At 39.7% G+C, this 24127-nt stretch overlaps 1 protein-coding gene across 3 annotated transcripts in view; it reads left to right on the top strand.

Moving 5' to 3' along the window:
* FRMD4B (FERM domain containing 4B) overlaps positions 1-24127 on the top strand; it is a 268223-nt gene that overhangs the window by 117728 nt on the left and 126368 nt on the right. For all 3 annotated transcript variants that reach the window (XM_072989416.2, XM_072989417.2, XM_072989415.2), the window contains 2 exons: positions 17862-17927; positions 20278-20372. In XM_072989416.2, coding sequence (XP_072845517.2) covers positions 17862-17927; positions 20278-20372 — 161 coding nt within the window. The remainder of the gene's footprint in view (positions 1-17861; positions 17928-20277; positions 20373-24127) is intronic.

The raw sequence follows: 24127 nt of genomic DNA, 5'->3' as shown, positions 1-24127 counted from the left end.
AGGCTGATGCAATAACAACAGTTGTTTGTAGACAAAATCATAAATTAAATCATCTAATGTATCTGTTGACACTAATTTCAGAAGGTAACTACTGGAGAGAAATGTGGTCTCCCTCTAGCAGGGCTTGATCACAGATGATAGTTGTCAAAGAATAAAGACAGCAGTGTCGTAATGTGTGTGTATAGGCTCAATGTTCCCCACATCAGATACTTGTAACTGATGGTCTCATATAGTACATACTGAAAGATGTCCAGCTTTATGCAGGAAGAAGCATAAATTAGTAGAACACCAATGCCTAAACAGCGTCAGATATATAATTTACTGATTAGTTTCATTTATATTCCGTTCTGCTCCTGGTAAGCTCAAGCAGTGGTACCTCATTCATCTCCTTATTTTATTTTCACCTGTATTTTCACCTGTAAGGTAGGTTAGGCTGAGGATGACTGTCTGAAGCTCACTCTGTGAGTCAGTTTTTGGGGTGGTGGTGGAGGGATTCATCTGGGATTTCTGAAGCCCTAGAGCAGTGCCCTACTCTTCTAAGCTACATGCTAATTGATGTAGGATTCTCCTGCAGCTATCAGTTCGTTATGCAGAAATGTCAGTTTATGGAAAGGTGGGTTTGAGGAATCTGCTAAAGATTTTGGATCAGTTTCATGTCTCTCAGTTTCTGGACTGTCTCCTACTCAAGATTTTTGAGGAACAAATGTAGACTGTGCTGCTCTTCTGTTAGTATAGGAACTATCCAATCTTATCTAATTCATGAGTTTCTGACTATTTACTATAGCTTGCTCTGTGATTATTATTGTGTGGGATGAGTGTGCTTTGCACAAGTTCTAATTAATTTGCAACACTTCCTCCAAGGAAGGCAGATACATACAAACTAGTACTGCACTGATTACTCCCTATGGTGTTTCCAATCAGACTCTTAAACTGTAATGTGTGCATTAATAGAGAGGGGAATGTGTCTTAGTGGTGTTGGATATATTTGAAAGTACAGGCACTCATTGTGATAGTCTCTGTAGCTAGCCTTCACATGAATAAGGTCCAAAAATGCAGCCATCTGGATGAGTGTGTATCAATCAGAAGAGCAGGTATTTTGTAACCCTAATGGTGCTTAACTGCCTTTTCAAGATAGAACCGCTTCCAGGTACTTTACCATCCAAGGAGAATAGCTTACAACGATATACTATTCCTAGGAAAATCAGTATATGTCTTATTTACAGTGAGGATTATACGTAAGCTCAGAAACAGTGGGGTTGGAGAGCTGATAATGCCATAGCTTCTGTTACTCTGAATGTTTCAGAATTTCAGTCCTACAAACCAAACTCCACTGTATCATCTCTCTAAGTGTAGGACAGAGGAATGTGTTCTATTAATTTGCTTGGTTTAACACAAAATGCTACTTTTCTTTCATTAAAAAAACCAACCCTACATTTCTAGTCCTCATGACTAGTAAAAAAAAAACTTGTGAAAAAAATTAACAACTTTTCAGAAATCCAAGAAGATATATAAAATTTTCTTTTAGAGCACATAGGGCTGGTATTTGATTTATATTTTGTTTGTTTTTATTGTTGATTGACATCTTTGGGTTGGGGGTTATGTCATTTTCTATATTTACAATACCATCTTTCTGATATCCTGTAATCATTTTCCCATGAAACCCATGCTGCCATTAAGTGAGCTGTTGTTGTTTAGTCGTTAAGTTGTGTGACTCTTCGTGACCCCATGGACCAGAGCACGCCAGGCCCTCCTGTCTTCCACTGCCTCCCGGAGTTGGGTCAAATTCATGTTGGTAGCTTCAGTGACACTGTCCAACCATCTCATCCTCAGTCGTCCCCTTCTCCTCCTGCCTTCACACTTTTGCAACATCAGGGTCTTTTCCAGGGAGTCTTCTCTTCTCATGAGATGGCCAAAGTATTGGAGCCTCAGCTTCAGGATCTGTCCTTTCAGTGAACACTCAGGGTTGATTTCTTTCAAAATGGATAGGTTTGTTCTCTGTACAGTCCAGGGGACTCTCAAGAGTCTCCTCCAGCACCACAGTTCAAAAGCGTCAATGCTTCGGCGGTCAGTTTTCTTTATGGTCCAATTGAACTGTAGATCAGTTTAAATATATAGGTAGGTGATCAGGTTAAATATAAAGGGCAGATGACTGAATGATATTGTAGGTGACTTTGAATCTTGACTGAGAAAGGAATATAGTACTGTTGTAGTCCTAATTACTGAGGCTATATAAAGTGTGGGGGACAAGATAGGGGTCCCTTGTGTGTGAAGTGTTTTCTCATCTTGCATGTATAGCAGATCTGGTCCCTATTATCTTTCTTTTTAAAAAATGTACTTCTCTAATTGCTTGTTTCACTAGAGCCCATTTCAAAAAACACTACAGCCTGTGAAGACCTGTGATTGGAAATAGAATAAGAGAACAGAATAAAAGTGATGTAGAAGCAGCATGTATAGCTATTTGGTTGTGCTGGCACAATATTTGGATCACCTTAGCACAACAGGCAGTATTGGGGGTGTATGTCAAAGATTGAGCATGCAGTGTACTATTGTCCTGATGAATAAACAACAGCATTCTGGCTTTGCTTCTCAGGGTAGGGAATGCTGTGCACTTGTTTATATTTTGCCAAAGTTGTCTGTTTCTTTTTTTACTGGCTCAGTTGGCAGAGATTACATGAAAGTCAGTTGATGGTCTGCGGGAGCAAAGTAACCACTCCTCCCTCCCCTTAACCTTTTGGAAAAAAATACAAGTACTTCTATACATAGACTGAAAAATATGGTGCCAGAATCAAACTATGCTTTCTCTGAATAAATTTGAAACGGTTCCAAAGCAGCTAGAGACCCAGCCAAAGTTAACATGACACAGCCAAACGGACGATTGTGGAAAACATCATCGGAAAGGCGTTAGAGGCTGACGTTGCTTTCCATGATAGAGTGCTGCTTATAGTACTGTGAATTTTTATTCAAATTTTAGCCAAAGGCCGTTGAAACATTGAGTCAATACACAAAACCAATGGCACATCAACAAAACAGCATCATAACCATATATAACAAGTTCCAAAAAGGCTAGAATTTAAAATATACAGTATATAAAAGACTCTCATAAAACAGAGAAGAACTCTGTTTTTATACTGCCATCCTTTAGTAACCTGGGGGGGGTGCTTTGCTAGCCTAAATGGCCTTAGTCACCATACGCTATTCAACGGGGTCTTTATCCATTTGATTAATCCAAACTTGCCTTAGCTTGATGGCTAGCCGGCCAAATTTGGCCACATTGTAAGTTGTAGCCTTATTTCTATCTTCTAGCAAGGTCTGGAGACAGCCCTTCCTGTCACTTCCATCCCTGTCCAAAATAATTGGATTGATGTAGCTTTCCTAGATCTGTTTGTAAATTTTGCAGTCCAAGAGTACATGCTCCAAGGTCTCTATACTTCCTTCCCCGCATATACACAGCCGATTCAAATATGGAATTTTCTTATATCTGCTCTCCAAAATGGCAGAAGGCAACGTGTCCATACAGATTAGCATAAATGCCCTTCTACTTTCAGAATTTTCAAGTTCGCTTACGTAAGGCATTGATATGTTTCTATTGAGACCGATGACATCCCTTATATGTGCTTTAACTCTATTCAGATTATGCTGCCTTTCTATGTCTAAGATCCTTTGTTTGATCAAACTTTTGGATTGATCATAACTCATAGACATTAGATACTGATGTGAGAATCCGTAGCACCCCAATTTGTTCTTCAACAGTTCCATCCACGGGGAGACAAAGTTGTCCTTTAATATCAAATGGGCGAGCCCAGAATTGGTGTGGTTCAATTTTAACCAACGTAACAGGACAATTATCCAAAGTCTAGCCTCTATAGTTACTGGTCCTGTTTCCAGATGAACCATTGCATTCGATGCATTGGTTGGCAGCAATAGTATGGCTTTTAAAAATTTAGTTTGAGGTTTTTCCATTGTGGATCTGTTTGCTACAATACTAAAAGGAGCATCGTAGGTCAATTGTGCCAAGGATTTTGCCATAAATAGTTTGATGGCTGCTGTCACATTTCTCCCCCCCCCCTTTGGTCCAAAAGAATTTTTGTATTGCACTAGCACTTTTTTGTGCATTAGATACAACATATTTTATATGCGAGTTTTTCTTCCCATTTGCCTGAACAATAACACCCAAATATTTGTATTGTTGTACCTGTTCAATGCAGACTTGATTTAAATACCAGGTATGCCTCTTTAGTCTATTAGCAAAGGATATGACCTTTGTTTTATCATAATTTATCTCCATTCGGTTTTGTTGGCAATATTTAGAAAGTGTCTGCATCATTTTCTTAAGTCCTATTGGTGTCCTTGAGAGAAGCACGGCATCGTCTGCATACAATAGTATAGCAATGTGTTTGCTTGCCAATTTAGGAGGAGGATGTTCTGTAAGATTTAACTGAGTTGCTAGGTCATTTATATAAAGGTTGACTAACAGGGGAGCCAGTATACATCCCTGTTTTACACCTTTCTCAGTCTTAATAGGAGCTGTAAGATGGCTTTGTGAGTTCGTTTTTCTTTCAGAGTTTTTCTTAATTAATTCTGAAGTGATTAGATCCGATCCTGGGGCTTTACCAGGTTTCAAGGTTTGAATAAGATTCCTCACTTCTACCAAATTCACTGGTGGCCATTGAGGGAGATTGTCCAATTCAACAATTTTATACTCTGCAGATTCAGAACTACTATACCGTCCTCTAAAATGTTGTTCCCAAACTTCTGGTAGGATGTAATTGTTCATGGCCATGGAGGAGCTAATTGGATGGTCAGATACCAGATGCCAAAAAAGGGAAGCGTTCTTAGTTTTAAGTGCTGAGCATAATTGACTCCACCTTCAGCATCTTTTTTTTCAACAAGGAATTTATAATGAGCTTGTTGCTGTTTTAGTACCCAATATTGGGTCCCTTCTGGGTTGTTTTTGTACCTACTGTATTTCTTTCTTAGATCTCTTTTTGCTACTGTGCACTTTCGGTCAAACCAGGTTGCAGAGAACCGTTTGTTTACTCTTGTGGTGTACTTTTTGGCCTCATCTATGGTTTTATAGATAACTAGGGTTAGTTCCTCATAACCCTCAGTACAGCCCTCTGGGTTTTCAGCCGTAGAGATTTCCTGTAGAATCTCGTCTAGTTGATCTGAGGCCAGCAGATTAGCTATCCTATTTTCTATTCTAGGGTTCCATCTAGCCACTTTCACAGACTTATCTTGAACTAAAACCTCTTTATAAAGGTCTTTGATGTGTGGGATAAACCATGGTAAATCCAACACCATAATCAAAGGTAGATTACTGCTATCCTGGAAGTCGCCAACCTTAAAGGACTCAATATATTGGACTACAGACTCAGAGACTATAAAGCTGTTGTTTTCCGTGATAGAGTCCTGCTTATATTGGACAGAAGGCCTACATATCCAGCAGAATTCAAAACTCGCAGATCCCAGCTTTGGCCCTTGTAGAGAGTTTATTTTGCTGCTCTCCAGCCGTAAGTCCGAAGGCAGTCCTTTTTTTTGCCCCCTCATTGTTCATGTTCGCAGATATCAAGATGGGTTTAATTCTTGAACATCCAGATCTGTGTACCAGCATTAACTGTGGCAAGTGACTCATGGCTGTATAAGCTGGGTGACTATGAAAACTGTAGCCACCCCAAAAAGTAACTATTGCAAGCTGTGCATTCTGCCAGGGCTCAGTTGAAAACAGTTGATTGGTTCCTTCCTGCCGAGCCAATTCAACAAGGAAACCCGAATTCAAATCTTGCTGCAGATAATTAAAGAAATAATGACATGTTGCCATACATAGGGGCTTCTGTTAATATTCTTATGAGGTGGTTAATTTTATTGGGGCACACCCCCTCCCAGAGGTCTATGGGAATAGCCAAGGGAAACACACCACACCCACACACACCCACACCCACGCACCCACACACACACACACACCCATGAGTAGCACACTACCATCTGAATTCCAGGGATATGAGGAGGGGAATAATTCTGGGAAAAGTTTGAAGGCAGCAAGAAAAGAGGAAGACTAAATAAAAGATATACCAACTCCCTAAAGGAACTACAGGCTTGAATTTGCAAGAGGTGAGGAAAGGACATTTTGGATGTCACTCATTCATAGGGTCCCCATAGGTCAGAAGTAGCTTGATAGCATGTATCAACAACAATGGAAGGTGAAGTGAAGCCAAAATGTGGTGTGTGTGTGTGTGTGTGTGTGTGTGTGTGTGTGTGTGGTTATTTCATTCAGAGTTATATGGGTTTCATATTTTGTTATACTTAGAATATCTTTTTAGATACATTAACACAACTCCAAATGCTCTGCTAGCATTCATTCCTATAGTTTCATTTCTTTGTTTGTAGATTTCAGCTCTTTGCAAGCCATTTAGGACCAAGGATTCCCACAGTTGTAATTTTCTATCATTTTCATGTTTATGGCGGTCCTGTCAAATTATGGATTGTTTCCCTTATCAGCTAATCATAGGTAAAGGCTTATTTCCCATAAAACAATTGGTAATGAAGCAAAATAACAAGAAACCACAATTAAAATGTAATAGATCAGGCCAAGAAGTTCTTATTTCCACATCATGTCTGGGTCATTTTACTGGGGTGGCCAGGAATTCTTATAAGACTGCACATAGAAGAACTCAAGAACTTCACTTCATACTGAAGCACTTTTCAAAAAGCCCATAAGCAAGTGTAAGCATTAAAGAAAGTTGTAGGCAGAATCTAAGCCAACAGTAGGTAGATCCAGGGCCAAGCAATTCTGGTTTTGTGTTCATCTTCTTCACTAAACACAGTAGCAGCACTGAATATGATCCCTTAATGTCTACAAAAGTTAAGAATAATCTTAACTTTCCCAAATAACTAACCCATTCCCAAATTTCAGCACTTCAGAATACTACTCAGCAAAAACTCCAGTAATTTCAACATTCCTCTTTATCTCTCCCTCCACTTTCCTCCTGTCCCTAGCGGAGTAAATATATTTCCTGTGAAAAGGATGGTCAAAGCTCTTTTTCCACATGGTGCCATGGCCCTCCACAAAGTACGTATACGCTTGCTCACAAAGCAACGCAGCCAGCTGCTCTCCCTACCCCCTAGAAAAGGAGCCATTTCATTGCCTCTGTCCCTTAGGATGCAGCCACCACAAAGGTAGAAGTAACCCTTTCCTAGTGGAGGAAAAGGAGGATAAAATTGTTGAGGTGGGGGGATAATGACAAAAAAGGGTGATGGATGGTAACAAGCACAAGTGGTGGCAGCCCTGGCTGAATTCAGGCACACCACCTGCCCACCCAACTGCTAGCAGAGGTGGCAGCACACCTCCCAGCATGCCTGTTTCTTCCAGCGTCTGGTTCTGAGAGGTGCTTGGAGCAAAGGGCCTCTTGGATAGCTGGTCAGGAAAATTGTATTTTTACCAAGCCATTTTCCATGCAACTGGGCCCAAGGACCTTTTGGAGCCACCATCTGAAGAAATAGCTGACTCCGAAGAGAGCCAGATCTTGATAGGAGGTATGTGGTCTCCTCAGGGTGTGGGGGTGTAAGTTGGGGGTGCATGGAGGCAGAGGTGCTGCTGCTGTCATTGCCTGCTGCCGTCCATCACTCTGCTCGGGAAAGTAGAAGGATGGCAGAGACTACGCTGAACTTTGCATGGGTTTGTCTTAAAAACCCTGGAGGGTCTTTGAACAAAGGATCGGAATACTGAAAAAGCCCAGGTCAGTTTGGGGAGAACTGGAGGGAGACTAGCAAGTGCACTGTGCACAAACATGGAGTTTCAGCCACTGATAAACTCTATTCTCCATACATTTTTTTTAAAATCAGTTCTAACACTTCAATTTAAATAATGTTATTAGAAAAAAAATTGAACTGTCAACTTTTTAAAAGAAAATTGCCCTAGTAATTGATTTGTTATGATCCTAGATATTATTGCAGGAATATATGCCTCCTTTTGGGGGCCCACGCCTACGTAAAATACTATCACAGTAACAATTGTTTGTTAGCATTTCCTAAATTTGTCATTTCAATGTATTGAAAACAGCTCTGTTCTGCATGACCATCACCCACCCAGTGCACACAAAATTCTATTCCGCTTTCACGCACCCAAGTCCCACAAAAGCCACAACTCCAAAAAAAGTGGTTTAGGGATATTGATCTTGCTGATTATCTAAATCTGTGTGGGGATATAGTGAACACTTTATGTGGCAAACAATTATTTCAATATCCATTTAAATGCATCCATTGCAGCCTAATTGTCTGCAAGCCTAGTGAGAAGCTCCACTGACTTCACTGCAGCTCAGACCTGAAGTGTGCATGGAACTGTGGTTTTGAAAGATATTTGGTTTTGGTTTTTTTCCACATACAAAAGAGTAATTTTTAAAATAAGTGCTCTAATTATATATCACCATGGAATTTTTGTTTTGCTGTTGTAAACTCTTTAGCTGAATCATGCCAACAGAGTCCAAGTGTTAGCAATACCTTTATTGGATCATTCTGAACTGCTATATAGCTCAATGGTTTAGGTTTCTGGCTATGGAGCCAGAGGTTCAGAATTTGATTCCCCGCTGTGCTTTCTTAAGAGGAGGCAAACCTCAGTGATCCATAGTGTCTCTTCTGGCTCTGCAGTTCTAAGAGTATTAGTAAGAAGTTGCAAATAAGTGAGTTTTCAAGTTCCCCAGAACCCTTGAGTAACTAAATATTGCCTGCATCTTGGAGTTAAGGCAAATAGTTCCAAAACTTGGGCTAGAGGTAACACCCTTGGCTCACAATGCCAAACTTCCAACAAAGGAAAAAAGAAGATTAGGTTCCATATAAGGGGAAGGTAGCAAAAGTGCTAGTTTCTGTCTCCTTTTTCTTATACAATGTGACGATGTTTGCATCCTTCATGTCCTGTAGTACTCCATCTTCTCTCTAGCAAGGCAAAAGTTTTCAAACAGCTCAGTGATGATGATATCTTTACAGCACTTCAGCACTTCAACAGCTATGTTATCCTTTCCAGGTGCCTTGCTGGAGGTGAGAGAATTCAAGACCGCTTTTATTTCTGCTAAAGTTGGTTCATTGTCCAACTCTTCCAAGACAGGCAGGCACTCAGTGTTACTGCATTCTCTCTGGAATATAGCTTAGAGTAGTGCTGCACCTAGCGGTCCATCTGCTGTGCTCAGTCCTGGATGATCATGCCTGTAGCAGACTTCAAGGGAGCAGATTTCTTCTGTATTGGACTTAAGGCCTGCTTGATACGGTCATACATTCCCTTGATGTTACCTGTGTCTGCTGCTATCAGTATCTGAGAGCAGAGCTGAAGCCAATAATCATTAGAACATATCCTGGCAGCTTCTTGGACTTTGCTGCAAGCAACTCGAAGAGCCTGCAAGTTGTAATCGCTAGGACAGCCTTTGTATCCTGCTAGAGCTCTCCTCTTTTCCTAGATGGCTGGCATGAGCTCCTCCAAACAGGCTTTGAACCAGTCTGCCATCTTTTTGTCTTCTTGCTAAATGTGGACAAGACAGTGTTATAAACAACATTTTTGAAATGTATCAGCTTTCCTCAAGCGCTTGGGCAATTTCCTCCACTTTTCTTTGATCGTGAGTCTTGCTCATGTCAGTACGTGGTCTTCCTTCCTTTTTCGTGTAATACAATCTCTTTGTATGCAGTTTTGCTGTGCTACACACCAGGGAGTGATCAGTATTGCAGACAGCACCCTGATAACTGTGTGTGATCGTAATGCAGTGGAACCTTTACTTACGAATGTCCCTACCTACAAATGATCCAACTTATGAACAGCTCCGTTCACAAAATTTTGCTTCTACTTGTTAACGGAGCTTCAAGATATGAACAGAAAAAGGCAGGGAAAAGGGTGCGTAATTCAAATTTCTAACTGTAGGTGGCGCCGATGCTGCTTTTTTGTGCTGTAGCTCTTTTGGCAGTTATAGGGTGTGTTGCAGTTGGAGGCTTGGGAGAGCCTCCTGCTTTGGAGTGAGCCTGTGTGTGTGTCTGCAGGGAGGTAAGCTCCTGTTTTCTCCTTTTAAAAAACTCTTCTGGGTGGGTTTTGGTGTTTCTGTGCTGTGTTGTTAGTGGCTCTGCTTAGGAGTGAGCGTGTATGTGTGTCTGCAGGGCTCTGGAGGTTTTTTTTTTCCTTCTTAAACCTCAGCAACGGAGGTGGCTCTAGTGTTTGTTTGTTGTTGGGGTTTTTTTGAGTTTTTTCTTAAAGCCTCAGCAATGGAGCACCTTCTGACTGGGCTTGCTGTGCTCTTTTTATTTTTTAATTTTGGTGATTTTTCTTCGGCCGGAAAGGATTAATTGGTTTTCAATGCATTCCTACAGGAAATGGTGCTTCTACTTACATAAATTTCAACTTACGACCACCGTTCCAAAATAGATTTAAGTTTGTAAGTAGAGGTTCCACTGTGCTAGGAAGGCTACAGCATCTAGTGAGGATCAAATCAAGCTGATGCCAATGCTTGGATCTTGGATGTCTCCAGGAAACTCTGTGTTGAAGCTTTGTATTAAAGAACATGTTGCTGACACAAAGACCATAATAACAGCACAACTCCAGCAAGAGTTGGCCATTTTCGTTCATCTTCCCAATGTGAAAACAGCCTAGACAAGTCAGCCAAGAATTGTGATTAGCACCAACTCTAGCGTTAAAGTCTCCAAGAATAAACAACAGCGCTCTCTCTGGGATTTTTTTTAAATGGCAGCTGCCAGATCGTCATAGAATTTGTCTTTATCTTCTGTTGTAGACCACAGTGTTGGTGGATATGCACTAATAAGGGTGACCGGTCCTGCTGATGAGTGGAGCTGCAGAGACAGGATCCTTTCAGTCCCCTCAGTAGGTGGAACAATGGACCTCAGCAGAGTATTTCTAACCACAAAGCCAACACCATATTCCCTGGTCTCATTCAATGGTTTTCCCTCCCAGAAGAATGAGAATTTTTTTTTCTTTGAAAAATCCCGAGAGTGTACTATAGCATCCAACTAGGGAATCACCATTTGGGATGTGAGTATTGTCTCTGGATGTCTCCTCCTCCTCCTCCAACGTCGTCGAGACTTTCCCTTCTTCCGTAGAAACTCGTTCAAGCCTATGTTTATTAACTATTTTCAGTTAAGCCAAGTTTCCTCTTTTCTTTTGCAGTTCTTTTAGTCAACATGAGCTCTGGAAGTTTTTTCTCTTTGTTCACAAAAAAAAGGAAGAAGTCAAAAGCCATTGATCTGTTCATCATTCTATCTCTTTCCCTGCATTAACCGGTTTATTTTGTATCCCAAGAGTTGGCAACTTGAAATCTTCCATATGTTGTTGGACCAGAAATCCTATCATCCTTAACTATTGGCTATATTGGCTAAAGCAGTTGAGGTACAACAGTATTTGGAGGCCATAAATTAAAGAAATTGTGATGGTATCTCAGCAGTCAGAGTATGGTGTCTTCCTTCCCATGTTTCTGATGCTATTTGTCAGTCACAAGCCTAGAAAACTAAACCCTGTGCATGACAAAGGCAGCTGAGGCTGCCGTGTTGCCACTTGGCTGAGTATGCCAAGAACAGACCACTTGGACTGCTATAGAGAAGTTGTTCTTCACTCCAGGGAAGCAACATTTTGTTTCTCATAAGGCTGTCTAGCAAAATTCCCTCAACTGTGGCTTCAGAACCCAGTCTCCTCTATATCTTAGACCAGGCCCAAGATGTGTTACTGCTGGAGGTGGGGAGCAAAATGGTTCCTCTCCCAGTTCCATGCACAGAAGCCAAAATAATGTTATTGACATGTAACAATTATAAAGTAGCATCTTTTAGAATTTTTGGAAATTGAAATGAATTGGTAACAAATTTTACTTTATTTAAAATATTTCTATGGTGCCTTTCCCTCCAAAAGGACCCAAGGCAGCTCCCATCATTAAAACAGTATTTAAAAGCTGAAACAGTAAGTATACAAATGTTTAAAAAGAATTAAACAAATATTATATTTAAAAGCTATTAATTTCTAATTGTTTAGGTCCAAGCCTTTCCACCTGTGAACCCTTATTTATTTGTTTGTTTGTTTGTTTGTTTGTTCGTTCATTCAATTTATACCCCGCCCCCCTAGACAGCGTCTTATTAATTTATTTATTCATTCATTCATTCATTCATTCATTCATTCATTCATTCATTTATACACCACCCAACTAGACTGAAGTCTACAACAATTCTAAAACAAGGCCATGTGCGGGCTTGATCCAGTTGGATTTCGATAGCCTTTGGAAAACACTGAAAACAATGACTACATGTTTTCTTTAACAATGGTATTGGGGAAATTTGAAAGGAGGTAGAGGCAAAGATTATGTTTATACCAGTAGTGCAGTTTGCTGTTCAGTTGAGCTGAGTTGATTCACTTCAGAATAAGACTATAACCCCTCTTTGGTTGTTCTTCATGTTTTGTTGTTATTTGGAAATTATAATATCTGGGTATTTGTACTGGGTTGCATTGCAATCTATAGGACCTGAGTTACGACTTTACAAGCTTCTCCAATCAAGAATGATTATGTATCTTAGGGACAGAAGCTGGCAAATTTGCAAATATGTTAATATTCTAGCTATTTAGTGCCTTAGTACTTAGTGACTGAATAAAAGTTTGCTTTATTCAGTAGGTTATGATACCAGCTGAGAGATCCTTATTACATGGGTTCAACAACATCTCATTAAAATGTGCATCTGGAGGAAGGAAATGAAATTGTTCTGCATACTATTAGCCTCTGGTAGAATGTTGGTTACACGAATCTTCTATAAGATAGAGATACCAAAATGTAATTCAGTTTTATTGGAGTAGAACAGACACTCTTCCTTTTCAATTAAGAGTGAAATTAACCAAGGTTTTTGTTCATTCATCCGGTAACAGGATTAAGCTAATATGAGATAAACCATCCTTAAATGAGAGAGATGTTCTAAAAGAAGCTTAAGTGATTTCAGTAAATGGCTGGAGGAATGGGAGAGGTACCTTCTGGAATTTTTAACAAGGAAACATTTGGTTTCCAGCCTTGGAAAAAATCAAAATTAGGGTGTATATGATCCTCCCATCAAACCCATAAACCTTTTGAGCTGTATATTGAAAATAGTGCCACGGGAGCTAACTTATGCATTTTGTTCTATATATCCACTCACATTGTCATCTTGAAACTAATTTTAAAGTATGTAAATCCATTCGTGTATCAAACAGAGATGTCAATTTTCACAGCGGTTCACTTTTTTATTTGGAAAAAAAATTCAATTCAGGATTTGTCATTAATTGTTTTCCATTTTAAACAGTTCTACAGCATTATTCAATGTAAGCTTTCAATGCCTCTAACTCATCAGAATCAAAGCAATAAATATTTTAAAAATGCAAAATCGCTTAAACAAGTAATAATTAATAATGCTGAAAAGCTGCTAAAGTGAGCACAGGATGTTTGATATTCCTGGAAAGTATATTGCACAGCCTGGGGTGGGGGGGAAGACCCCATCTATAGTCACTGATCTCTGAAGACTGCAGCACCTTTGATGCACAACTTATTGGTTGTAGCTGAACAACTTAACAGTCATCCCAGAAAGGTTTCTCCCAGCCACACTTTCTCCAGGCAGCATGCAAGATTGTAAAATGTCCAATAATAAATTCTTATTTTACTGACATAAGATAATTTTGGGTTGCAGTGCAATTAAGTTGAATTTTTGGTAGTGTTATAGTTCTAAAATCCTACAAGACTTAGCACATCTTCATATGCATATTTCTTGTTTACTCGGAAGTAAGTGTCAGGCAGTGGGAGTAAATTCAGTTAGATCATCATCAGAACAAATCTAAATGTCTTGCTTTAATTGAGGTATGTTTGCATGCTGGGACAGCTGTGGATCCAGCTACATTTCCTTGCAACCCAACACCACCTGTCTCCATTTCTTTCTCTCTTGAGATCAGAATTAGAACTCAGGGAGATGAATCCACTGTAGTACCCCCCCACACACACACTGTTTGCTGAAAGGGGTCAGGAGGGAGAACTGGAGGATAGAACTTCTCCTTTAAGATTGAAACTTCTTCAGTCTCAAAGCAGAGGGTTTCTATTCCTTCTTATGCCCTTGATACTGGAGCACTCTCCTAAGACCAAATAATTGAACTTGGTTGTATTTTGAAGTTTGAGTCTTACACCTTAGGGAAATCCTGCTCTGTGGAGCAGACGTCCTATCAGTGCAGCCCAGTTCTTCTGCCTGACACTGATCTCTCAATGTTCTGGCTCAGTTTTGAGTGGACAGGATACTGCTGCATGGATGAGAAAGAACTGCCATTCCATAACTCAGATGTGTTTAATTGGATACCACTTTCCCCTACTTCTCTTGATAGCCACAATTGCTTTGAAATCTTCAATGAAAGGATAAATGTTTGGTGGCTGTTTTAGAGTGGTTGGATGCTAGCAAAAGGAAAATACCAAATGATATATGCGATTTTAATGCAAGAAGTAGTGAATTAATTTTAAAACATTGTATACAATGGTTCTTAACCTTTTTGAAAGAAACGCCCCCTTGAGCCATTGAGGAAGTTATCATCGCCCCCTCCCCGCAGTGATGATATCTTATTTATTTATTTATTTATTTATTTATTTATTTATTTATTTATTTATTTATTTATTTATTTATTTATTTAAGACACTTAAATCCAATGACCCCGAAAACAAAATTCAATTCCAAGAAAATGAAATGCCCCCAAAAAGTAACATTTAATGATTTAGTTGCAAGCGAATTTTAAGACTCAAAAAGAAATATTAAAAGGGCATAAAAACAAACCACAATGCAGGAACTAAAAATTTCAAGACGAAAACTCTGAAACTAAATAAAATTGGAGGAAAATATATATTCATGCACATTGTAAAAAGGCTGCAGCCATCTTCGCAGGTTTGCCTTGCTCCAGTGCCCCCCTACCGCCCCCCATCTGCTTCAGCGCCCCCTTGCCGCCCCTTTTCGTTCTACCGCCCCCCTGAAAAATAAAATCGCCCCCTGGGGGGCATTATCGCCCACGTTAAGAACCACTGGTATACAAGACTTTGTCAGTGGTGGCTCTAAGTCAATAGGATTCCCTTTTAAGGATTACATGATTGACCTAATCAATGCTGGTGTTCAGAAAAAGCAAAAAAAAATCCACTCAATCCAGTTGGCTTTTAGTTTCTATCTAGAATATTAAAGTTAATCCTCTTGTCTTTAAAAATTGAACAGAATCCCATTACTTCCACCCTCTGACACAATTTCAAGTGTTAATCTCAGCAGCAAATTGTCACTAATTAAGAATTTTGCAGTTGTATTTCCTGTTTGCATGACAAGAAATGGAAACACTGACTTCTTCCTGAGAGGGAAGATATCTTTGTATCGCAGCTGTGGTCTCCCTCTGGGGCGCGTTCCCTGCACTAATTCTCCATACAGGAGTTCTTTTGGAATCTGACCGTCAGCCATTCTCACGATATGCCCAAGCCAGCATAGGGACAAGTGTATCATATTTATGACCATGGCCAAAAGAAAATTGAAAATGGCAGTCCTAGCCTACCCTACTGCCCTCAGATATGGGCCAGGAGTGTGCTGCCCTCAGAATTTCTAATGCTGAAGTAAGATTCAAATGCCAATCCAGTTGGCTTTTGTACAAGGCATTGGAAGGCGCACTATCTTGTCCTTTGCTCCAGGCAGCAAGATATCAAAATGGTCCAGCACTGGTGATTCAGGGCCACAATTCCACATGTCTTGAAATGATCTCTGTATTCCTACTCAAAGGGTAAGCCTCATTGAGTTCAGTTGTGCTAACCTCTGGTAAGTGTAGATAGGCTTGCAAACTGCAGGAATTATGCCTCTGAACTAGGGTATTCCTGCTAAGGTAACAGAGAAGAAAGACAACTGAAGTTGGTTGTGAGGATCTAGCAAGAGGAAAGCTATGAATGGAAGGAGTAGAGGTAGATACAGATGGGAGAATTGAATGGAAAAGACACCACTTTGATGCTAACTAACCCACAAACAATTTATACCGTGTGTGGGTGTGTGGGTGTGTGGGTATAGTTCCCATATATGTTTCTTTCTTTCTAAATATCTCTTAAGGTTTTAAATTTTTAGAAATAGATCTGCATTTAGAGAATTAAAATAGAGACCTGTAATAAAAGAAGAATGTGTGAGAGATGTAGCTTGCCAAACCAAATAGGTTTTTACTTAGAGAAAACAAAATCACAGTGCTAGGCAGAGAATGAATCAAACGTCTATAGTTTGAAAACAGCTTCTTGCTACTTGAAATGACTTATTGCAGAATCCATTCTGTATTTATTCTATGCAAGTTGAACCTTGCTTTTTTTAAAAATCTAAATTAGGTTTATTTGTTCCATGAAGCTTCCTGTTTCTATACCACCTAAATACATTTGGTGTATAACTGGATGACACGGTGGAGTCTAAAAATATTGATTCTAACAGCATGCTTGGTGTGCAAGAGGATGCCTCTATTGTAGAGGAATCGCAAAAAATATCCTGCAGGTTTTACTGAAAATATCTGAGGTTAGAGAAAGGAAATGACCTTTACTTTCTTGAGAGTTTGTTCTTCTTTTAAACTCTTCTTGATCATCATGTTTGCATAAGATCTTCTTTAATAACTACTGCTAGTGACACATAGAATGGGTGTGTGCATTGGCAACAAATTGAAAGTTGCCATCTTTATGTTCTATAATCTTTTAGCAGAAGCTTAGGTGAGCCTAAACAGCTTTCTAAGTGCTACTCCTGCATCCTCTAGGGAAAAAAAGCCAGAGCTTTTGGTATTGTAAAACTTCAAAGAATTTTTTTTCCTACCTCAGAGCAGGAAGGAGGGAAAATGAATTGTGGTGCTTGTGAGCTTTTAAAAAATCTTACTAATTTCTAGTTTTTGCCTTCCTAAGGAGTCTATCACAATAGATGGCATGCATCTGACCCAGGTCAAATAAGCCCTCCCATCCCCTTTGTAGTTAAAGAGCTCACCATACAAGCAGCATGGTTGAAATGATGACTAGACATGCAGAGTTTTAGTCCTTATGTTAAAGTTTAGGTTATCTGTGTCTTTTTGGGAGACTAACAATCGTGCTGACTTCAAAAGTAGTTTTGGGAGTTTCTGAAAAGCAAAGTGTTAACCACATATGTGAGCAAACAGAGGTTTAAAAATCCACCTCACAAATGTATATAAAAAGAGAATATCAGCTTAACACAGTGCATTTTTACTCAGAGAATAAATTATCTGTCTTGGATTAGAAAGTATAATGCAGTGGTATTGCTCATGCTTTACATAGAGAAGGCCCCCAGGTTCAATCCCTGACATCAGTGTTAAAAGGGCCAGGTACCAAATGATGTCAGCAGAGATGTGTGCCTACAACCCTGGAGGACTGGTGCCACTCAGTATTTGAGGATGCTATGTGTGCAATTTGAATGATATAGGAATGTAGGAAGTTGCTTTATATTGCGTTAACGCCATTAGTACATGTAGCCTAGTATTGCTTACCTGGCCGGCAGCAGTGCTTCGGAGGGAGTATTTCCTGGGTCTCCTGGAGATCTTTGGTGGTCTCCCATTCAGTTATAAAATTTATTTATTTATTTATTTATTTATTTATTTATTTATTTATTTATTTATTTATTTATTTATTTATTTATTTATTCATTTAAAAATAAATAAAATAAATCTGGCCATGCTTAGCTTCCAAATTCAGATAAGATTGGTGTGTTCAGGATAGTAACATGGTGTACATTTGAGAAGTTCAAATCTTAATTTAGGAAATAGACATGCAAGCTTCAACTATTCAGTGGTATTCTTAGAAATTGTCCAAAATGATAACAGTCCACAATGTTTTGTTGCTAACAGTGTCCCTCTTGTTTTGCAGATGACAGAAGGGCGACACTGCCAGGTACACCTTCTGGATGACAGGAAGCTGGAGCTGCTGGTTCAGGTGAAACCTTAGGGTTTTTGACATCATTGTATTTCTAGTAGGAGATGGGCTTATCAGCACTGATCAGACAGCCTCTCGAGTACAGTATCCAGCTTTGGCCACCGTAGGAGAACATCAACAAAAGCAAAGTGTTTCCAGAATGGGCAAGTAGGAACAAAGTTCCATTTAAAAGAACATTCAGTTCTGTGTTTAGCCTGGAGATGAAAAGACTAAGGGGAAGACATAATAGGGCTTTTCAGTATTTTGAGGACTCCGAAGATGCCCATGGCCACAGAGACTGGCAAAACGTTAGGAAGAACAACCTTCAGAACACGGCCAAAGATCCCGAAAAACCCACAACGACCATTAGATCCTGGCCGTGAAAGCCTTCGCGAATATATCTGGATGACTATTGTATAAAAGATGGAACAGACTTATTCTCTGTTATGAGGAGAACTTAGTGGTGCTAGCAGTCTGACAGTAGAATGAACTATGGAAAGAGTTGATGGGCTCTTCTTTACTAGAGGCTGGATGGCTATCTCTCAGGGTTACTACTGTACTGCAAGACTAACACTGAGCAGGAATCAGACTAGTAGAGTGAATTATGTTTCAGTTTCATGGTATCTGCTGCTTGATAATGCTAGCAGGAGATGTCTTGATCTGTCTTTAATACATTGGCTGAAATCTTGTTGCTTAGCAATTGAACCAAAATAGGAGTTGACTTATCAAATTCCTACTGATTCTATGGGCCTAATATAGTTGCAATTTACTATGCCAAGCAACAGGATTTCAGCCAATGTCATTTGGAATAATTTTAACTGAATCAATTGATATAATTTCTTAAAAATCCAACTGGTTTAATGTTATTAAAATTTTACCCAATTCTGATAGGTATTTTATGGTGAAATTCTGTATTTGTGGAGGTTGATCTTTCCCTTTCATTGGATAAGAGTCCTTAGGCTTCTACACAAACCATTAGACTAGTGCCAGAAAAGATGGTGTGGGTGATGCTAGAAAATCAGAAACTAGAATTGTGTGTTTCCTTGTTAGAACTGCAGCAAAGCTCAGACTTATGGTAAAGCATTAGCAGAGCCACTAAGGGGACATAATCCAGTGCCAGTGCCCATACTTTGCCTGCGAAAAATCTCAAGTCAATTCCATACCATGCATCTCATGTTTTTAAAAGACCTGAATGCAAGTACTGGGGAAACGTTCTATCTCTTCTTGAAGCCTTGGGGAGATCCTGCCAGTTAGAATAGATGATTGCAGGTTAGCTAGATAAGTAACCTACCCAGCATTAAGGAGGCTGTAATGTTCCTGAGAACAGCAGATACCGTAAACTTCAAGAGTAGTGTGTACCTATGTTTCCCGTGTTACCTTATTAATTAATTGTTGTAAGCTGCCCAGAGACCTTTGGGTAGTGTGGGCGGTATATAAATTAAATAAATAAATTATAGGCATCTCTAGCAGTGATCTTACCCAGAACGGGTCACATAGGGCAGGCAGGTCTATCTCTTTTCTTCCCTGTAGGAACCAAATGAAATTTACCAATTCACACATGTCTGGTGTCAGTGGCAACCTCCCTCTTGAATATTCTTACCCATACCTGAGTTGAGGGTAATCCAGATAACCCTGGGGAGTGAAAACATGTTGTACATTCCTGGCAAGAGTCCTCCACAGACATCTATAAGTAGTGTAGTGGTTAGAGTGATGAGCTGAGACTTGAGAATCTGGATTCTAGCTCCCAGTGAGCTATAACATTCAAAGGGCCACCGTGGTCCAGTCACTCTTTCTTTGCATTACCTGCCACACACAGTTCTTGTGACAATAGAGGGGGAGGGAGAGAGCTATGGATGCAACCATATTGCAAGACAAGCAAGATATAAATACAGCCAACCCAAGAATACCTCCAAAAAATCCTGCCATTAACAGCCCTGCACAGGTCTTGCAAGTGGTTTCCTTTATGAAGTTAATCCATTTTATATGTTTTCCCCCACTGCTGTTGTTACTTATTATTATAGATAAGAACAATTATGGATATAAAGAAAGAGTGGAAATGTTGTTGGACTTTGTTTGGAATCAACCTTCTTCAATGTAGTTTGTGGTGAAAGATTACAAGAATTCTAGCCATCAATATCTGGAGAGCCATATGCCACCTTAGAAAAAGAATATAGTACTACTACATACAAGAAACACATTATAAGCACCAAGTATTATTTCTCAAAGGTCACTAAACTTGGACTGCAGAAGGAGAGAGATCTGTATAGGAGGGGATTTAAAATGTAGATCCTCTGGGACCTAATGAAATAAAATCAAGAACAAAAATCAGGAAGGAAACAAAGTTATTTAATCCTATCATTCTTTCTGACAGCCTAAGCTTTTGTCACGGGAATTGTTGGACCTGGTAGCTTCACATTTCAATCTCAAAGAAAAGGAATATTTTGGAATAACATTCATAGATGACACGTAAGTATACATACTTTGGTGTGTTTTTTTGACCATTTTCTAATTTTAGGAGCGAAATAATGATAATGCTTTCTTTTTTAATATTGTATAATGATGAGCATTTATTTAGTTAGATATAAGTACCCAAATAGATAAGTGTTTTGTTTGTTGTACCTTTATGTGAGCAATGTCTTTTCAGTTTCCACAACTAGCTGACTTCAGGGATATACAAAGTAAAAAAGTACAGTGGTGCCTCGCACAACGAGTGCCTCACACAACGATGAATTCACACAACGATGCCTTTTTCTGTCAAATTTGCTGCCTCACACAGCGATGTTTCCTATGGGGGATTTTCACACAACGATCTCCCTTTTCGCTCCTGTAAAAGTGTCTTACAATGTTTGGACGCTGTTTTAAATGATTGCAATGGTTAGTCCACCTCCTGAAACCTATGCAAACTGATTTTGGTGTTGTTCTGACACTTTGTTAATTTATGATGATTTTTTGAATTTTCTCCATAGGAAACCATTGGATGGTCTGTCTAATGGTTTCCAATGGAAAAAACAAAAAATCATCATAAATTAACGAAGTGTCAGAACAACACCAAAATCAGTTTGCATAAGTTTCAGGAGGTGGACTAACCATTGCAATCATTTAAAACAGCTTCCAAACATTGTAAGACACTTTTACAGGAGCGAAAAAGGACTTCGCAAAGGCATTGAAATGTATTGAGTCGGCTTCAATACATTCCAATATAGGAAACATTGTTTCACTCAACGATGTTTCCTATGGGGATTTTCACTGAACGATGGCAATCCGTTCCAATTGGAACGGATTAATCGGTTTTCAATGCATTCCTATGTGAAATGGTGTTTCACAGAACGATGTTTCACACAACGTTGATTTTTTTGGAACCAATTAACATCGTTGTGTGAGGCACCACTGTAACAGTAACAGGCTAGCCTATACGTTGTATTTTCCTGTCTTTCAGATGTCCCTCTCCCCTGTATCCACAGGGGATATATTCCACAGTCTTTCACAAATGCCTGAAACTGTGGATAGTAGCAAACTCCATCTAGAACATAAAAGCCACAAGGGGCAGGACAGAAGAGCATAAGACCCGCCCCTCTTGTACATTATGTATAGGTCTATGGTAAACTGCAGATAACTTAAACTGTGGGTACTGATTCTGCGGATACGAGGGGACACCTATTTTAGATCCCTAAAGTATTTGTATGTTTAAAGCAGAAGGTTTATTCAATTTAAGAACTTCGGTACGTGATACACGTTTATTAGGTCCAGTGAGACTTGAAAGCAATTCCATGCAAATGTTTTATTCTGCCATCTCTGTCTCTCATTCCTTAAATTTTTTATGGGGGCTTGAAATGATATATTCATCTGCTGGAATCCTTCCTTCACTTTCTACCAGTTCCTCCGTTCATGGCCCTAAATAGTTTGGAACTAGGCTATTATAAGGTCTGCCTCATTCTGTAAGATCCTGCCAGCATAACTCAGCTAACAAAGGATGCCCTGCTTTCTGTCCCTCCTGTATTTGAGATGCTGTTCCTTGGGATACAGCACAGCATCGCTTCTGGACTGTAGAATGTAGTGTGCTGGAAAACCTGAGGGGTATCCTCTCTGCTTGCTTTTTCTTTCCAGCTGAAAATATTGCCCTTTGTTTATACCTATCTTTCCAAGTGCTAGCAAGTCTGTTGCGTCTTTCGTTTTATATTTTGACTATTTTAAATTTTCACTTATTGTGGCTTGTAATATGCCTTTCGTGTGGTACAAAGCTGGGATATAAATACTGCATTTTAGTTAATGAACAGTCACTCTTCTACTGCAGCTCTAACACTTTAAAATCTGCCTGGACAGGCAACAGTAATCCTGCCATGTGGACCCTCAGTATTATTTGCAGTTTTCATATACGTGTTACTAACATTTCCTGTGGACTATCAGCTTGGGAAGTCAGATCTGGAAGGGACATATAGTGCATTACAACACTGAAGACCTCTCCTGAATTTGTCTTCAAATTTCCTCCTGAGCCATTCCTGCACGCCCAGAGAACTGCAGATGTATTTTTGTCTCCCCATACAGGCAGGCGGAATTCTGTAGTAGGAAGAAGAGATTTGGGGGGGATAGGTTTGAGTTGTGAAGCAGTTGTCAGAGGAAAGGTTAAGAAAATGCCTGCCTGTCCTCTTGAATCCAAACTAGTGATAGGCACAAACCTGAAAAATGGTGGTTCATGATGGTTCATGTTTGGCCACAAACCAACCAGAAAACCGAACCGTGAAATGGTTTAATTTTCGGTTCATGCCTGGTATGGAAAGTTACCTTCCTTGGTTGTGGTGCAGTACCAGTGCCGTTGCATTGCCACCACTGCTGGGCTGATAGGCCAGTGCATTAGCAGAGCTAGCCACCCCTGGCTTCCCATCCAGGAGCTGGGCCAGCTGTCTCTGAAAATGGCAGTGGCGAAGAAGGAAGAGGAGGAAGTGGTGAGACCATGAAGAGAGTCAATGGGGCAGTGGGAAAGGGGTGAGGCCATCCATTTTGCTGAAATAAAGAGCCAGATGAAAACTTTTTTTAGTTCATACTTTAGTTCATCTCCATCTCTACTCCAAAACCCATTTCTCAAAGCTGCATCTTTGGTTCCATGTTTATGCATATATTTTATATATGCGTATATATATATATTCTGTTTATAACAAGCATTTTCACTATGCGAGTGCTAGATGCCCTGTTTCTAGATGTTATCAACTTTGTTAAAAGTTCATCACCTCTGAAGTTTTGTGTGTCCTCATCAGTGTATATTGCGTAGCTCTGCTCCTACCTGGAAAAACCATTTCCGGAAAAGAGAGGAAAGTTTTTGCAAGTGCCTTTGTGTGTTTTTTTCCACCATTAGAAAATGTTTTCTTTTAATAAATATCACTGAGGATATGTTTGTACTTTATTTTGTTTTGTTATTCACACAGAAAGCTTATCTGATAATATCTCTTCTTCCCCTCCCCCTTCCTCTATTCTACTAGCATTTATATTTAGTTATTTTGTGGAAATTACACGTTGAGTTTTTACAGAATCTGCTGTGCTATGCAACCAACACTAATTAGCTTTTGTTTGGGTAAATTACTGAAAGTGTCTAAGAAGAGGCACCTCTCTATTCTGCAAGTACTTTAAGTTTAAATTTGCAGCCTCCAGAGGGCAGTCACGTCCTTGTCTATCAAAACTTGTCCTCTGCATAAGACACTACTATGTTTCTTTTGTTCTTGTTGAATACAAAAGGCAGTAACAGTGCTTGTGGCAAGAACTTACTGAGAGCGATTTTGTTTAGTCAGTGAATAGTGATGGTTAGTAATGCTCTTTGCTTGTAAGGACACACTTTCTCTCTGCAGGAGTTTTCTCCCTCCCGAGAGAGGCTCATGTAAATTCATTATAATCCAGATCAAAAAGTGGTTCTAAAGGGTTGGTTAAGCCTAGTCAGGTGTACACCAGATATGTTTGTTTGTTTGTTTGTTTATTAAATTTGTGCCTTGCCCATCTAGACCGAAATCTACTCTGGGCGGCTATGTTGTACTACAACACGTGTCATCTCTAGTTAGCTGGGGTTGATGGGGATAGTAGTTCAACATCTTTTCATCCATACAAAGCTTAGGGGCCTGCCTCCTAAGGGACTGTGAGTGTCACCTTATGTCTGGATCTACAGGAACGCCCCCGCTCCACTTGCCACCTCTTTTTCAGTCATGTGTGAAATGTCTCACTCCTGTGCCACTCATTTAATT

Source organism: Pogona vitticeps, chromosome 2 (assembly GCF_051106095.1).
Source record: "Pogona vitticeps strain Pit_001003342236 chromosome 2, PviZW2.1, whole genome shotgun sequence".
Classification (NCBI taxonomy): domain Eukaryota; kingdom Metazoa; phylum Chordata; class Lepidosauria; order Squamata; family Agamidae; genus Pogona; species Pogona vitticeps.
Note: the sequence above shows the minus strand (reverse complement) of the source record. Positions and strands in the feature narration are given on the sequence as shown.